Source organism: Blennius ocellaris, assembly GCF_963422515.1.
Source record: "Blennius ocellaris genome assembly, chromosome: 15".
NCBI lineage: Eukaryota > Metazoa > Chordata > Actinopteri > Blenniiformes > Blenniidae > Blennius > Blennius ocellaris.
Genome location: NC_137664.1, coordinates 733,065 through 750,232, shown reverse-complemented (window position 1 = coordinate 750,232; position 17,168 = coordinate 733,065). Strand labels below are relative to the sequence as shown.

The 17,168-nt window shown below is 51.7% G+C and overlaps 2 protein-coding genes across 3 annotated transcripts in view; both read right to left on the bottom strand.

Annotated features, from left to right (window-relative positions):
• Positions 1-1,577: 1,577 nt before the first annotated feature.
• btc (betacellulin, epidermal growth factor family member) lies at positions 1,578-15,563 on the bottom strand. 2 transcript variants are annotated; one of them, XM_080509646.1, is made up of 5 exons: positions 15,307-15,563; positions 14,776-14,883; positions 2,833-2,947; positions 1,877-2,023; positions 1,578-1,766 (listed from the first exon to the last, which is right to left on the bottom strand). In XM_080509646.1, exons 1-5 carry the CDS (start codon positions 15,344-15,346, stop codon positions 1,601-1,603), a joined length of 576 nt encoding a protein of 191 aa, XP_080365772.1. In that variant the 5' UTR covers positions 15,347-15,563; the 3' UTR covers positions 1,578-1,600. The 2 variants fall into 2 exon arrangements, with proteins under 2 accessions (XP_080365772.1, XP_080365771.1); XM_080509645.1 differs by having other exon boundaries at positions 15,323-15,563.
• Positions 15,564-16,466: 903 nt separating this feature from the next.
• The window catches only part of gng10 (guanine nucleotide binding protein (G protein), gamma 10), a 5,133-nt gene continuing 4,431 nt past the window's right edge, over positions 16,467-17,168 (bottom strand). Inside the window, exon 3 of the mRNA XM_080509648.1 lies at positions 16,467-17,168. This exon is cut by the window's right edge and continues 1,628 nt beyond it. The gene's annotated coding sequence lies outside the window, so the exon portion shown is untranslated.

Below are 17,168 nucleotides of genomic sequence, written 5' to 3'. Positions count from 1 at the left end.
CGGAAGCTGTTTGCGGAAAACGCAACTTTCTGAAAGGCGGAACTTATAAAAAAAAAAAACGGTTTTGGCTCCGGTGTCACTTTCTGGTGACGTTGAATCCAGACGCTCGGGTTCCGTCGCCTTTTGGAAACGCTCCGGCTCCGTTGCCTTGGAAACGGGCACCAAAGTCTTCTGCATGCTTAAATGATGTCGTTTCCACGTTGGGCCACTAGTGGGCGCCGTCGATTGTTTTAGTTGTGAAGACGCAGGTGACGAGGCGCCAGAAACCATCAGCAACGGCAAGTTCACGACTTCGCCGCGTCTGTCGTTGTCCATGGACAGACGTGGACGAGTGTCGAGTGTCGTTTCACTTGAAAACGTGTGAAATAGGTTTTTTTTAAAGAAAAACCACGTGAAGCGACGTCGCAGGAGAAACGACACGGCATGTTCCTGTACATTCTGGGTTTATTTACATTCTGGGTTTATTTACATTCTGGGTTTATTTACATTCTGGGTTTATTTACATTCTGGGTTTATTTACATTCTGGGTTTATTTACATTCTGGGTTTATTTACAACGTCGACGCCGTGGACGGCGCCCCCTCAGCCCCCCCAGCCCCCCCTCGGAGACGCTCGTCCTGCAGGAGGACGGCCAACGCCGACGGCACCAGCTGCCCTCCTGCAGAAACAGTCCTTCTTGCAGAAACAGGCCCTCCTGCAGAAAGTCCCTCCTGCAGAAACAGTCTCTCCTGCAGAAAGTCCCTCTTGCAGAAACAGTCTATCCTGCAGAAACAGTCCATCCTGCAGAAACAGTCTCTCCTGCAGAAACAGTCCTTCCTGCAGAAACAGTCCCTCCTGCAGAAACAGTCCCTCCTGCAGAAAGTCCCTCTTGCAGAAACAGTCTATCCTGCAGAAACAGTCCATCCTGCAGAAACAGTCCCTCTTGCAGAAAGTCCCTCCTGCAGAAACAGTCCCTCTTGCAGAAACAGTCCCTCCTGCAGAAAGTCCCTCTTGCACAAACAGTCTCTCCTGCAGAAAGTCCCTCTTGCAGAAACAGTCTATCCTGCAGAAACAGTCCATCCTGCAGAAACAGTCTCTCCTGCAGAAACAGTCCTTCCTGCAGAAACAGTCCCTCCTGCAGAAACAGTCCCTCCTGCAGAAAGTCCCTCTTGCAGAAACAGTCTATCCTGCAGAAACAGTCCATCCTGCAGAAACAGTCCCTCTTGCAGAAAGTCCCTCCTGCAGAAACAGTCCCTCTTGCAGAAACAGGCCCTCTTGCAGAAACAGTCCCTCTTGCAGAAAAAGTCCCTCCTGCAGAAACAGTCCTTCTTGCAGAAACAGGCCCTCCTGCAGAAACAGTTCCTCCTGCAGAAACAGGCCCTCCTGCAGAAAGTTCCTCCTGCAGAAACAGTCCCTCTTGCAGAAAAAGTCCCTCCTGCAGAAACAGTCCTTCTTGCAGAAACAGGCCCTCCTGCAGAAACAGGCCCTCCTGCAGAAAGTTCCTCCTGAAGAAACAGTCCCTCTTGCAGAAACAGGCCCTCCTGCAGAAACAGTCCCTCCGGCAGAAACAGGCCCTCCTGCAGAAACAGGCCCTCCACTCGTGGACGTGTGCTGCAGCCACTTCACACAGGGCTGACATGCGGCAGCGGCTCTCTGGAGTCCAGGCTTTTTAAGGCCGCGTGTGTTTCGGTGGCGGCGGCGGTGGCGGCGTCCATCATCCTGAGCTTCTCTGTCCCGTTCCTCGGCTCCTCCCTCCGTCTCCTCCGCCAACACATCCGCCACCGACGGCTTGGAGAGAAACAAAGACCACTTCATGTTGGAGCGGGAAACTTTGAATACGAGGTTTGTGGAGGAGGAGGTGAAGATGGAGGAGGAGGAGGAGGAGGACGAGGACGTACCGTGAACACACGAAGATAAAAACGATGAAGAGGACGAGGAGGACGAGTCCCGCGAGGACGCAGACGATGATGACGTTGCGTCTGTCCGCCTTCAGCACGTCCAGGTTCAGGAATTCACACCTGGAGCCGCCGTAGCCCGGCTCACACCTGCCGGCAGAACAACCACAGCGTCTCCTCCCACTTCCTGTTTGACTTTGTCTCCAAGAGTCGACTCGTCTCGTCGCGTCTCGTCTCGACCTGTCTCGTCTCGTCTCGACCTGTCTCGTCACGTCGCGTCGTGTCTCGACTCGTCTCATCGCGTCTCGTATCGCCACATCTCGACCTGTCTCGTCGCGTCGCGTCTCGTCTCGACCTGTCGCGTCTCGTCACGTCTCGTCTCGACCTGTCTCGTCGCGTCGCGTCTCATCTCGTCTCGACCTGTCGCGTCTCGACTCGTCTCGTCGCGTCTCATCTCGACCTGTCTCGACTCGTCTCGTCGCGTCTCGTCACGTCTCGTCTCGACCTGTCTCGTCGCGTCGTGTCTCGTCTCGTCTCGTCTCGACCTGTCTCGTCGCGTCGTGTCTCGACTCGTCTCGTCTCGACTCGTCTCGTCTCGACCTGTCTCGTCGCATCTCATCTCGTCTCATCTCGTCTCGACCTGTCGCGTCTCGTCTCGTCTCGACCTGTCGCGTCTCGACTCGTCTCGTCGCGTCTCGTCACGTCTCATCTCGACCTGTCTCGTCGCGTCGTGTCTCGACCTGTCTCGTCGCGTCGTGTCTCGACCTGTCTCGTCGCGTTGTGTCTCGACTCGTCTCGACCTGTCTCGTCGCGTCGTGTCTCGACTCGTCTCGTCTCGACCTGTCTCGTCGCGTCGCGTCTCGACCTGTCGCGTCTCGTCTCGTCGCGTCTCGTCGCGTCGCGTCGTGTCCCGTCCCGTCGTGTCCCGTCCCGTCGTGTCCCGTCCCGTCCCGTCTCACCTGCAGGACGGCACCTGCTGCACCTGGATGTACCGACAGGCCCCGTGGATGCAGTAGTGCCTCAGGTGGTCTGGACACCTGGAGAAGTGGCCGTTCCACCCCTCCTCCTCCGGGACTGCAGGGGCAACACATCACTCCATCATTCATCACGCCATCATTTCACTGCATCACTCCATCATTTCACTCCACCACTCCATCACCGCTCCTGCACAGCGCTGATGGATGTGGCTTCCTATCATTGACCACAACAACAATAATAACAATTCAACCTGACACTTTTAATTTGACAGTCACCATTATAACAATTCAACTTGGTGGTGTGTGTGTGTGTGTGTGTGTGTGTGTGTGTGTGTGTGTGTGTGTGTGTGTGTGTGTGTGTGTGTGTGTGTGTGTGTGTGTGTGTGTGTGTGTGTGTGTGTGTGTGTGTGTGTGTGTGTGTGTGTGTGAGAGGGAGAGAGACGATCGCTAGCAAAACGTCTGAATGTGAAACTCTTCTCCTCGGTTCACCTTCTTGTCGATCACGGTCGCGTAAACTTGATTTAAAAAAAAAAAAAATCCTAAACATCAAAGTAATTGTTCCAAACTTCAACTGGATTATTTTCATCTGAAGTTATTTTTCTCTTGTTTTGATTCAGGTGAGTTTAATAGTAATACAAACTAAAAGGCTCCAGAGGAAATGTTGTGTGTCTACCTTCTGCTGCTACAACTAGCATGGCCAGTTCATCCTCCTGCTAGCATCTCATCAGCACTAGCTAGTGATAGTATTTTGCATTACCATGCTAACTGGCTAGCACATTAGCTTTGCTCAGCGCACCAGTCAAGATGAAAGGGGGAGGGCGTGGCCAGGCTGGCTGTCGCAGTATGACATCATTGCTTTGATCTTAACATGAAAGTGGGATCTCAGCCAGATGAAAGCATGATGAAACACATAATGTTTGCTTTGAAAGCACCTGCTGGCACATTATACCGTTGATAGTGTCATTCAAAAGAAGTTTGACAAATTGCTCAAAGGTACACTTCCAGAGACCACGATTTTAGACAAGATCCAAACAATTGCTCTTGAGATGACGCAGAACATTCAAATCTTTGAACAAATGGTGAATGAATTTCTGAACAAATTCAACCCCGAAAACATTATCAGCTTAGAAGAAACACAGAAGTTTGAAAAGGAGCTGAAGAGGGAAACACCCAGCAAGAGGGGTCTCCAGAAGACTCGTGGACTGGTGAAGAAAAGAGACCAGTGGGTCGATGTCTGCTCAGACGACGAGCCACGTCAAGCAACAACGAAGGACTTCGAACAAGAAGCGATCCGCCTGAAGGCGCAGCTCGATGCCAGTAAACAAGCTCATGCTACACTCCAGAAGTCACGGGACACTTTCCATGAAATGCTCCAGAAAGATGATAAAGAGCTGAATGACAGACGCAAGGCTGTTAAGAAAGATAAAGGGGAGAAGGCAGAGAGGAAGAAAGCTCTGAGAGAGAGAGAAAATCTGCTGTATGAGAAGGCTCACCTCGATGCTATATACCGATCCAATATGGCTGAGAAGGCCGCCCTTCAGAATGGACACATTGACCGTTTTGTTGAGCGTGACAGAGCCAGAGTTTTCAGCATAAGTATTCTGACTGAGATGGAGACCATCCAAGCTGAGAAGAAAATCCTTGTGGATCAGACGGATGCGGTCGGAGCTGTTCACAAGAAGTTGCTGGATGAAAAGCAGGAACTGCTGAAAAAAAATGCCGACCTCCGACATGAGAACCAGATCCTCAGCAATGCGTACGAGATCCTGTTGGCTGAGAGGGACAACCTCATGGCTGAGAAGATCAGGCTGGAGGAGCACATCCAGGCCGAGAAGAAAAAAGGCTTCTGGAGGCGGCTCTTCAGATTCTGAACAATGAACCAGAGAGAAGGAGGCCAGAGAGACAGTGGAAGAGGCCAAGAAGGCTTCAGAGGTCCAAGAATTCCAAAACAACAAAAGAGAGTCTTTGTCAAGACGTGTGCAGACGGACCAAACTGCAGACTCCAGGGTCTCCATAAAAACCAGGTTCATTCCAATAAAGCCCCGTTTCCACCGCACAAAAAGTGCCGGCCTAGACCGGTCTAAACCGCTCCGGTTCGCGTGTCACGACAGGAATGCGGTCTGAACCCCTCCAGACCGCTCCAAAGGCGACCGCTTTTCCGCTACCCTTCCGTCGGGGTACCAGGACCATGGAACGGGTCTGAGTTTGAGCTGCTGTCTGCTGATTGGTCAGTGATTTACGACACGCCCTCAATATGTTAATGTGCCGGCTGAATCCTCTGCTGTCAGTGTGGTCAGCTGCGCACTGGTTGTTTTTATTTTCCTTTTCTTTTCTTTGCTGCTCAACTTTAGTGTTTGTGATGAAAGAGCGGACTTGAGGCAGGGGGAGACCGGGGGGAGGGACTTTGCATCGCGTTGGAGTTTTCTGTTTGCAGCATAGCGCTGGCCGTGGCGCTGATGCGCGTCCGGGACACCGGAGTCTGGAGCTCTCGTCTCCGGCGCTGACCGCTCCGCTTTCCAGAGGCGGTCAGCGTTCTGTTCAGCCGCGGTCAGTGGCGCTTTATCGCGGGGACGGACCGCGGAAGTGATGAAAAGGAGCTCGGCGCTCGGAGCTTGTTCCGGCGCTGAGCTGCCGGACTGCGATCAGCGCCGGAGTGGAAAACCTCCTGCGTTTGAGCAGAAAGCTCAAGACTCCCGTGTCTGTGCCTCAGCCAACCGGGGGGGAACGCTCCGGCCACTTGCCCCGCCCCCCCCAGCGCTCAAGTGCGGGGCAAGTGGCCTCAAGTCACTGGCAAGTGGCCGAGCGACTCGCTCTCTCACAACAAACACGAAAGTTGCGGCTGCAGCTCTCCACTGCAAAAAATGACTGCTGCAAAAAGTAACTGTTTTTTTGTTCCGCTGCAAAAAAATAACAGTGCAAAGTGGAGAATTTAAACAACCACAGAGGATTCATAAGATCTACATCTGACGACGTTCTTTTCTGTTATAATGTCACATTTCTGCGGAGCTCATAAGCCACGCCCACTTTTCACGCTCCTCTCTGCAGTGGGGACGTACTCTATTCCGTACTGCTCCGTACCGCTCCGCTCCGTCCCGGCACTTGTGTGCGGTGGAACCGGGGCTCAACAGTCCAGGGAACACAAGCGAACCGCAGGAGAAACAGAAGCGACAAGATGACAAGACGAGTTGAGACGGACGACAGAGGGAGGAGCTTTAAATCCACAGGGAAAGGGAGACACAGGTAGAGTCACAACGACAGGAGCACAGAGGGACAAGGCCATTGGTTAATAGGAAACATGAGGTGAGACACACGGGGGCAGACACGGGGACAGACACAGAGACCTGACTGTCATTCCAGGGAAGTAAGAAGTCACCAAAAGAGGAGGAGGCGGCTTGTGGGACCCGTCATTCCTACTGCCTGCCCTGGAAAAGACGTCCAGATCAGACTCAGAGAGTCAAATCAGACGTAGAGATGACTGGTCAAGACCAATGTAGAGAGCTGGACTCAGTGGAGGGAAAACTGAACTCAGCGGGGGGACAGTTGTTCTCTGTGTAGGGACAGCTTGACTCAGTAGAGGACAGCTCGTCTCTGTGGAGGGACAGATGGACTCCTTGGAGGACAAGCTGGATTCAGTGGAGGACAAGCTGGATTCAGTGGAGGACAAGCTGGATTCAGTGGAGGACAAGCTGGATTCAGTGGGGGACAAGCTGGACTCAGTGGAGGACAGCTGGACTCAGTGGAGGACAGCTGGACTCAGTGGAGGACAGCTGGACTCAGTGGAGGACAGATGGACTCAGTGGACAGGCACGGCGGAGAGATGGAGTGTCTTCATTAAACCAGGGCTCAGAAAGCGCTTTACCTCGTTTTAACCTCTACGGTGCAACAGAGTCTGAATGCTAGCCGCTAGCATCCGACTGCCTCGTCGGTCCCGGTGGACGCCATGTCTCTCAAAGAGAGACGGACGATTCCAAAGCAGATTCAGATTGTGGATAAAGACAAAGTCATGGACTCTGCAGGTGGACTGAAGCCAGGTGTTGAGGATGGACCACTGATAAAAAACCGACTTCCCACATGATTGTCCTCCTTGGTCACTTCGGCCTGTTGGCGAGCCGTACGGAGCCGTACGGAGCGGTACGGAGCGGTATGGTTGGATCCAACGTGGTGATACGGTGATAGTGGGAGGGAGGGAGCGCAGCAGTCCGGGGAGTTTCTCCAGGACCACCAGGACAGTGGCGTCTGCAAAGCAGATTCCACCAGAGTAAGACTGACCTCTGATTAAGGGGGTGGACAGAAAGAGTGGACATGGACAGTTCCCAGCGTGGCGGCGTGGAGCTCCGTGGTCTCCAAGTCAGTGTGGACACCACGGTCTGTGGCAGCCTTGTCTCCGGGACGGTGATCCCGGGTCCGACCAGGGACAGGTAGACTCCCAGAACGCCTCGGCACAGCCTCCCATAGCGGCCGCCGACCGGCAACAGGTGTTGCCCATGGATGAAGCCTGCTGATGTGGGACGGCGACGGGGCGACTCTGGGGAGGGACGGGACGCAGTGGGAGGGACGGGACGCAGTGGGAGGGACGCCGCTTCAGCACACCGGAGGGCCGTCAAGGAGTTTACCGGCAGGGAGGGATCCACGGGGTCCGTGGACACCGGGCCGTCCGAGCAAGGAGCTGTAGACACACCATCGGTTGCTGAAGAGGAAGGAACCACGGCAGCAGGTCCAGGAGCCGAGCTCAGGCCGACACCACCAGCCGGGTTTGGCTCAAGCTGCGACTAGAGAGCAGGAGTGGAGACGAGACCTTCCTGACTGCGGTTCTTCCCTCGCCCTGGATTGCGACCTCAGTCCTCGGTCGCTGGTAGGGTGTAGAGCAGGAGGACGGACTCTGCCAGCAAAGCGTCTTTCCTCGTCAGCTCATCTCAGAGCCGGCGAATGTATGGAATACATGGAAGTCGCCATTGTAGCTCTGCTGCTGCTGCTGCCCTGCTGCTTGATAAACATTCTGATGTAAAATACAATGAAGTGTCAAAATAAAACTAGTATAGATCCAGTATGAGCTGCTTGGTGGGACCAGATTGGAGCCTCTTGGTGGGTTTTGTCCTCTGCTGTTGAGGCACGTGTGTCAAACTCAAGGCGGCCAAATGTGTCCCGCGAGGGCTTAATGGTCTGATACCGTGTCGTTTTCAATAGATGCGGGTTGGGAAAGGGGTGGGGCGACTGCCCCCTCCAGCAGCAGCACAATCCCGGGGCAGAGTGGTGTTTTAAAAAATTAAATAAAAATAAATAAATAAAGCTTACAAAATGTAATTGACTGTTGTTTATTCACTGTTGCAGCCACAAAATACTAATACTAAACATGTAAATTATCCATCACTGTGTGTTGTCCTGATCCAACGAATAAACAAATAAAAATAGACTTAGACTTAGACTTTCTTTATTGACATTGCAGTTCATCACACAGTGAGGAACTGTAAATGTGGAAATGTCGTTGCTTGGCAACCGGTAAAAAAAAACGGTAAAAAAAGGCAATAAAAAAAACATATTTAAATATATTTAAAAAAGTTGTGCAAACAGCTAAAATAATGTTGCCGTGGAGAGTGCACTGTATAAACATCAATGCAATTTTCAATGAGTAGAATTGAGAAATACAAACGACCCCAAAATGTCCAGGAAGAGAAAAATGGATGCAGATGAAAGGTAGTTTCATCAACGATGGGAAGGAGAATAAACATCACGAGTTCATCCTCCTGCTAGCATCTCGTCAGCACTAGCTAGCGATGCTATTTTGCATTACCATGCTAACTGGCTAGCACATTAGCTTTTGCTCAGTGCACTCCCCTTTCATCATGATGATGAAAGGGGGGGCGTGGCCAGGCTGGCTGTCACAGTATGACGACATTGCTTTGATCTTAATATGAAAGTGTGATATCATCCAGATGAAAGCATGATGAAAGCATGGAATGTCTGCATAGAAAGCACCTGCTGGCACACTATACACCCCGTTGATAGTGTCATTCAAAAGAGGTTTGAGAAATTGCTCAAAGGTACACTTCCAGAGACAACGATTTTAGACCAGATCCAAAGCCTAACATTGCTCTTAAGATGGTGATGAAAATGGATAACGTTAAACTCATGCAGAATTCAATTCAGAACAAATTAAACTGTGAAAACATCAGCTTAAAGGAAATAGTTCAATTAGGAGAGGAGCTGATGAGAGAAATGTCCAGTCAGAAGGGTCTCCAGAAGACTCCTGGACTGGTGGAGAAAAGAAGCCAGAGGGCCAAGGCCTCCACAGACAACCAGTCACCTCATACAACAAGGGACTTCAAAGAAGAAGTGATCCACCTGAAGGCGGAGCTCGTTGCCAGTCAACAAGCTAATGCTATACTCCTGGAGCAAATTGTGTCCCTCACTGCGATGCACAAGGACCGGATTACAGAGCTGGAGGACAGAAGAAGCAAGGACGATAAGAAAGAAAAGGAGAGCAATGAAGAGAGGCAGAAAGCTCTGGGAGAGAGAGATGTTCTGCTGACTGAGGTGGCCACCTACCGTTCTGGTATCAATCAATATCAGGCTGAGAGGGAAAAACTCATCACTGACAGTAACACCCTTTTGGCTGAGAAGGCCCAATTCGATGCTGCCAACAACCGTCTTTTGCATGAGAAGGACATCCTCCGTGAGCAGACCAAAATGCTTGAGACTAAAAAGACGATGCTCCAATGTGCGAATGAACATCTGCTGGATGAAAGGAGGAAACTGATGGACCGAAACGACAACCTCCGATTGAAGAACCACACCCTCGGCCATGCGTACGAGATCCTGTTGGCTGAGAGGAACAACCTCATGGCTGAGAAGATCAGGCTGGAGGAGCACATCCAGGCCAAGAAGAAAAAAGGCTTCTGGAGGCGGCTCTTCAGATTCTGAACAATGAACCAGAGAGAAGGAGGCCAGAGAGACAGTGGAAGAGGCCAAGAAGGCTTCAGAGGTCCAAGAATTCCAAAACAACAAAAGAGAGTCTTTGTCAAGACGTGTGCAGACGGACCAAACTGCAGACTCCAGGGTTTCCATAAAAACCAGGACTCAGTGGAGGACAGCTCGACTCAGTGGAGGGACAACTGAACTCAGCGGGGGGACATTTGTACTCCGTATAGGGACAGCTTGACTCAGTAGAGGACAGCTCATCTCTGTGGAGGGACAGATGGAGTCCTTGGAGGACAAGCTGGATTCAGTGGAGGACAAGCTGGATTCAGTGGAGGACAAGCTGGATTCAGTGGAGGACAGCTGGACTCTGTGGAGGACAGCTGGATTCAGTGGAGGACAAGCTGGATTCAGTGGAGGACAGCTGGACTCAGTGGAGGACAAGCTGGACTCAGTGGAGGACAGCTGGATTCAGTGGAGTACAAGCTGGACTCAGTGGAAGACAGCTGGATTCAGTGGAAGACAGCTGGATTCAGTGGAGGACAGCTGGATTCAGTGGAGGACAGCTGGACTCAGTGGAGGACAGCTGGATTCAGTGGAGGACAAGCTGGATTCAGTGGAGGACAGCTGGACTCAGTGGAGGACAAGCTGGATTCAGTGGAGGGAAAACTGAACTCAGCGGGGGGACAGTTGTTCTCTGTGTAGGGACAGCTTGACTCAGTAGAGGACAGCTCGTCTCTGTGGAGGGACAGATGGACTCCTTGGAGGACAAGCTGGATTCAGTGGAGGACAAGCTGGATTCAGTGGAGGACAAGCTGGATTCAGTAGGGGACAAGCTGGATTCAGTGGAGGACAGCTGGATTCAGTGGAGGACAAGCTGGATTCAGTGGTGGACAAGCTGGACTCAGTGGAGGACAGCTGGACTCAGTGGACAGGCACGGCGGAGAGATGGAGTGTCTTCACTAAACCAGGGCTCAGAAAGCGCTTTACCTCGTTTTAACCTCAACGGTGCAACAGAGTCTGAATGCTAGCCGCTAGCATCCGACTGCCTCGCCGGTCCCGGTGGACGCCATGTCTCTCAAAGAGAGACGGACGATTCCAAAGCAGATTCAGATTGTGGATAAAGACAAAGTCATGGACTCTGCAGGTGGACTGAAGCCAGGTGTTGAGGATGAACCACTGATAAAAAACCGACTTCCCACATAATTGTCCTCTTTGGTCACTTCGGCCTGTTGGCGAGCCGTACGGAGCCGTACGGAGCCGTACGGAGCCGTATGGTTGGATCCAACGTGGTGATACGGTGATAGTGGGAGGGAGGGAGCGCAGCAGTCCGGGGAGTTTCTCCAGGACCACCAGGACAGTGGCGTCTGCAAAGCAGATTCCACCAGAGTAAGACTGTCCTCTGATTAAGGGGGTGGACAGAAAGAGTGGACATGGACAGTCGGGGCAGGTGGAGGTCGGGGCCGGCGGTCGCTGTGGCGCCGCGGCAGTTCCCAGCGTGGCGGCGTGGAGCTCCGTGGTCTCCAAGTCAGTGTGGACACCACGGTCTGTGGCAGCCTTGTCTCCGGGACGGTGATCCCGGGTCCGACCAGGGACAGGTAGACTCCCAGAACGCCTCGGCACAGCCTCCCATAGCGGCCGCCGACCGGCAACAGGTGTTGCCCATGGATGAAGCCTGCTGATGTGGGACGGCGACGGGGCGACTCTGGGGAGGGACGGGACGCAGTGGGAGGGACGGGACGCAGTGGGAGGGACGCCGCTTCAGCACACCGGAGGGCCGTCAAGGAGTTAACCGGCAGGGAGGGATCCACGGGGTCCGTGGACACCGGGCCGTCCGAGCAAGGAGCTGTAGACACACCATCGGTTGCTGAAGAGGAAGGAACCACGGCAGCAGGTCCAGGATCCGAGCTCAGGCCGACACCACCAGCCGGGTTTGGCTCAAGCTGCGACTAGAGAGCAGGAGTGGAGACGAGACCTTCCTGACTGCGGTTCTTCCCTCGCCCTGGATTGCGACCTCAGTCCTCGGTCGCTGGTAGGGTGTAGAGCAGGAGGACGGACGTGTCACAATAAAACTAGTATATTCCCTGCGCTGACCAGTGTTCCTCCCGACGGCGGACCCCCCCCCCCCCGGGAGAAACGGCAGCGAACCTGGGATTGTGGGTTACGTTTTGGAAAGTTCAGGACGTGAACCAGAGCCTAGTGTGGATACTATCACGTATTGCAGGGGTCGGCAACCCGCGGCTCTTTGGTCCCTCCACTGCGGCTCCTGGAGCCTCCGTCCCACTGCAGTTCATCCTGGAGGGACGTAAGGAGGCAAGGCCACCCAGAGAGGGACGTAAGGAGGCAAGGCCACCCAGAGAGGGACGTAAGGCCACCCAGAGAGGGACGTAAGGCCACCCAGAGAGGGACGTAAGGAGGCAAGGCCACCCAGAGCGCAGTCCCGCTACAAAGAGTGGTAAAACGTAGGGTCGTGAACGACGCGGCGACGTAACGTCATTACGCAACAATAATGGCGTGAAGAACGTAGAATCGCGGCTGCAGGTCATGACAGCGGCTCAACGGGTGTCTGAAGCTGGGAGCTTCCTGTACCTTTCACAGTAAAAGCCCACAGTTCCAGGAGGTTCATTGCAGACTTGTTGAGAGTGACGGAACATTCTAGTGAATTCCACAACAACTACAGGACATTAAAGACACACCATCACACTCATGGTTCTAACAATCCACATCTCCCACATTTATCTTCCATTTTAATAATGTGTAGCGATAAAGGAGCTGAGAGCTGCAATGCATTATGGGAGCTTCTGTTTGTCGTGTTTTAAATGTAATTATTGGGGGTTATGTTAGGTTTGTAGTGTCGGTAATAATTGTGTTTATTAGTTGTAAGTCGTCAACCAGCAGTGAAGGAGGTTTTGTGTGTCGTCTCATCCTGGCATGGTCTTCCTGCGGGACTGTCAAAATAAAATGTGTTCAGTGGGGAAACGGGACCAAATGGCTCTTTGAGCATTAAAGGTCACCGACCCCTGATGTCTTGGGTTGTGGCTCTTTGTTGTTGTATTGGCCCTTCTGGGCCACTATAAGTAACAACACAAATGATGCAAACAACAAACATCCTCATTTTCGTAATAAAATAGTAAAAAAATAACAATACTCATAAAGAGCCAGATTCTTTCGTCTGTAAGGATCGTGCATTTGTGGGATGAGCAGCAGAATTCAAGGTATTATTCACCTGACAAATGGAAGAAAAGGTCAACGCGAAAAGGCTTCGCTCCCACATTTACATGTACAAAAAATAAATCCGTTTAATCGGCGTCAAGCAGGAAGAAAAATGTCAATAAGAGTCACAGATAGTTGTGGAGTTTGGACGACATGGCTCGCTGGGTTCAGCGTGTCACCGTGATGTAACATCATTACTGTGTCGGGGGGGTTTTTACTCCCATCAGGAAAGAAAATGAGCTAATTTCTCTGAATGCGTCTGAGTCACGTTCAGTCCGCCGGCTGTTCGGAGGCCCACCGTCACCCCCTGACCCCTCCCCCCCCCCAACCCCCCCCCCTCCCCCGGGTATAAATAGCTGGTTTTGTAACGGGACCCGGCGAGGGAAGCCTGACGTCTGGCCTCCGGGTTTTGCTCCCGTCTCCACTTCCTACTCCGTCTTTGACGTCCCCATTCCCGACAGTTTGAAAGGAGCTCGCCACGCCATCGCCGCCGTCCAGGTGACCGCCTGAGCTGAAACGTTTAGCCGCGGCTCGCCGCCCTGACCGCGGCGCTGGACGGACAAGCTCCGGTTACAAAGCCTCACGGATCAGTTGGGACGCGCGTTCACCTGCCGTCGCGTGGAAGAGTGAAAAGAATCCCGAGCAGGCGTTTGTCTGTTTGCTGCTACGCTAAAGCTAGCCTAGCAAGAAAAAGACAGCGGGGAGCTTCAGTCCATGCGAATGTCTGCGTTCTCCCGCGTGTGTGTGTGTGTGTGGTTTCATTAGAAGAACCACCAACAGCACCTACTAGTGGCCGTACGCGCCAACGACACTTTCAGCATTTGTCGTTTTAAAATGTGTAAATGTGACATTTTTCACTTGAACCGTCTTGTCGGTTCTTCAAGTCCGACAAGGACCAGAGCTACGCTCGGTAGACCGCAGGTTTTCACCAACGCCACGCTTGTTTTAGGGGAACCCGGGGGTAGGGTTAGCACCACTAGCGTGATAGCTGTTGTGCTCATATCGAAGCTAACGGGCCTGTCAGGTCGCTACGTGAAACACTGAGAGTCTCCATGGCAACAGACGCTGATCCCAAAATCTAGTGCTGGGTCCTTGGATGACGACAAGTCGTCCCTTGAAGATTGAGAGGTTTTTTTTTTCTGAAAAGTTGGTCAAATACATACAAACCAATACATGAATAAATAAACAAACACACGCGGACGAAAACGTAGCCTTCCGCCCCAGGTTTCCTTGACGACGGTAAAGATGGCTGCTGGAGTTTTTAGAACTAATTGACGAGTCAAAAACAAAACGGAGAATTTTCCAACTGGAACTCCAAGGACAAAGTGATTTTGTGTGTGTGTGCGTGTGTGTGTGTGTGTGTGTGTGTGTGTGTGTGTGTGTGTGTGTGTGTGTGTGTGTGTGTGTGTGTGTGTGTGTGTACACGACATTGTTTTCATAGTTTCTGACGATCGTCAGCCAAACGTTGCCGTTTGAATGTGAAACTCTTCTCATCGATTCACTTCCGCTCGTCTAAACGGGGTCCGGCAGCGCGAAGCTCTCGTCACGTTGCATCTCTGTGTAGAAATGTGACCACAGCGACTCACTGCTGCCACCTAATGCAAAAAAGTGGTACTGCTCCAACTGAAGGCGCTACGCTACGCCTCATCAGAGGCTCACGGATTTCCTCCTCGTTCAAGGCGGCCCTCATGGAAACATCCCAACAACATGCTCTTACGTCCTGAACCCCCCCATTATCACCACCACCACCACCACCACCACCACCACCACCACCACCACCACCACCACCACCGGATCTACCTGTGCAGTTGTCTCTGTTGCCATGGCGATGACAGTGTGTCCCAGCGGCGCCGGCGGGCTGGGTGGTGTTCACCTCCGCCAGGCAGTAGAGTTTGCAAAAGGCCAGAGCTGCATCCAGAAACAAGCGGGGGAGGGGGGGGGGGGGAGAAAGAAATGCGATCAGACACGGCGAGGAAACGTTTTTTTCCTCGCCGTTTTTTTTTTACGAGCGCAGTCGTCCGCCGAGTCGGATCCTTCGCCAACGACCGGACAAATCTGGCGACGCACGAGAGCCGTCGGTGCCGCTGGTGATTAATAATCGGAGCGGATATATTGTCATGTGGTCTTTTCAATCATTAACCACCACCTGGAGCTGGGTTGGCGGTACGGGGGAGGGGGGAGGGGGGAGGGGGGGAGGAGGGGGTGTAAAAACCTAAACATCACAGACTCTTTTACAGTCGGAAACTCTTGAATTGTAAACCCCAGCGGTGGATTAGATGTAGATACAATTTAGAAGGTGTGCTCATTCACACGGCAGCCCGAGAGCCTCACCTGCCACTATCCCTACGTAGAGTCTGTACGCCGTCGCCATCTCCTCGCTCGGTTAAGGGCGACACCTGCGTCATCGGCGGCCAGACGAGGCTCCGGACAGCGTCGTCGTCCCCTCAGAGGTCAACCACCCCTGGGGAAGGCGTGGACGCGCTGTGGACGTTTCCCCCGAGCCGCTGCGTCGTGGGTTGATCCTCCGGTGGCGGCAGCGGCGGCGGCGGCGTTCATAGTGAAGCGCAGGAGACTCCAACCAAAGTACACACACACACACACACACACACACACTGGACTGACTGGACTGAATTACACTGTGAGAATAGAGAAGGGGGGGGGGGGGGGGGGGTGGTGGCACTGAAACCCGACTCCGCTCCCGCCCACACCTTTAAAGGAGAAGCTTCAAGCTATTCAGGTTATTTCCTCTTCAAACAAGTGCGCCGCCACGAAAGCTGGCAAACCCTCTCGAGGGAAGAATGAAGGTGGAGTCGCAGTGAACTGCAACCTGTTTCCCAGCCGGCTGACGGAGACGGACTTCTCCTGCCACTGCGGGAGTTCAAAGGCCCGGCGGAGGCCAAAGGCGCACGCGTGGATTCCTGGAACGTCTGAATTGAATTAGTCAGAAATAAACAGCGGCTCAGAACCACGGGCTATTTAAAGTTTAGTTTTGACTTGCTTCACCAGCTGTGATGTCACAGGATCTAGTTTTAAGACGATAATCGTTCTCGAGTGCCGTTTGGTTTTATGTTTGGTTATTAGCATGAAATCACTGTAAGTCATACATTACTGAAAGTAATAAATCTAAGTAATTTATTAAAAAAATGTTTTATTATTAATGGGCGTAAACTGTCATTTACTCATTGGGTAATTACTTAAAGTTAGTAAATCATCTCAAATAGTTATTTAATGACAAATTAGCAATTTGAATAACTTCGTTATTCATCCGTTGATAATAAAAGGGGGCACCACCAGAGAATCTGGAAATAGCTAGTGACCAAAATATCAGTCTCGTTTGGAAAAGTGAGATAATATCTGTGTGTAAAATATAACAATCTTAAATAAAAGGCAAGGCGTGAGAACCGAGCACAGGCTGCTACAAACCAGCCAAGAGCCACAATAAACACACAATAATCACCAGGAATCCTTCAATTCAGCTAACAGGTGTTTATTAACACACATTTTTTATTAATTCTTAAATAATTCATAAATCATTCCACAAATCGTTTTATTAATCAACACATTTAAGTATCAAACGTCGTCTAGCACGGAGATCTAATCTCCTAAACAACAAACTATGTACAGTGTGTGTGTGCGTGTGTGTGTGTGTGTATGAGTGTGTGTGCGTGTGTGTGTAGTGACCTCGATTGTCCACCAGGGGGAGGCAGACACCGGGTCAGTGTACTGGTGGTGAAAGTGTCCACCAGGTTGGTATACCCATCCAAGATGGCGGCTCTGGCGGGGGCGTGGCGGTTGCTTAGCTAATGTTAACAAGTGTGGAGTACAACACATGTAGACATTAGTTATTTTATTTTGAAGAGAACAGAAATAGACCTGGACAGTTTGGGTTTTTCCGTGTTCTAATGTGAGGCTTCCAACAACGTTTGTCATCTATTATTAGTCCCGAAAATGTAGTTTTACAAACACTTTTAAATTCAAACGTTGTTTAAATTCAACGTCTCACGTTTTTCCACCAGACAACAGAAATTCTGTCTGACTTTCATTAAATGAAAACTTATTTAAAGCAAGTAAATAAGTAACGGTAAGCAAAGTATTTAACGTTTTTCAATTCGGTTTCTATTGATTTATTTCTACAATTCTGCGATTTCCTTCTGTAATTCCTGAAGAATTGTGGAAAATGTTGAGATTGTGGT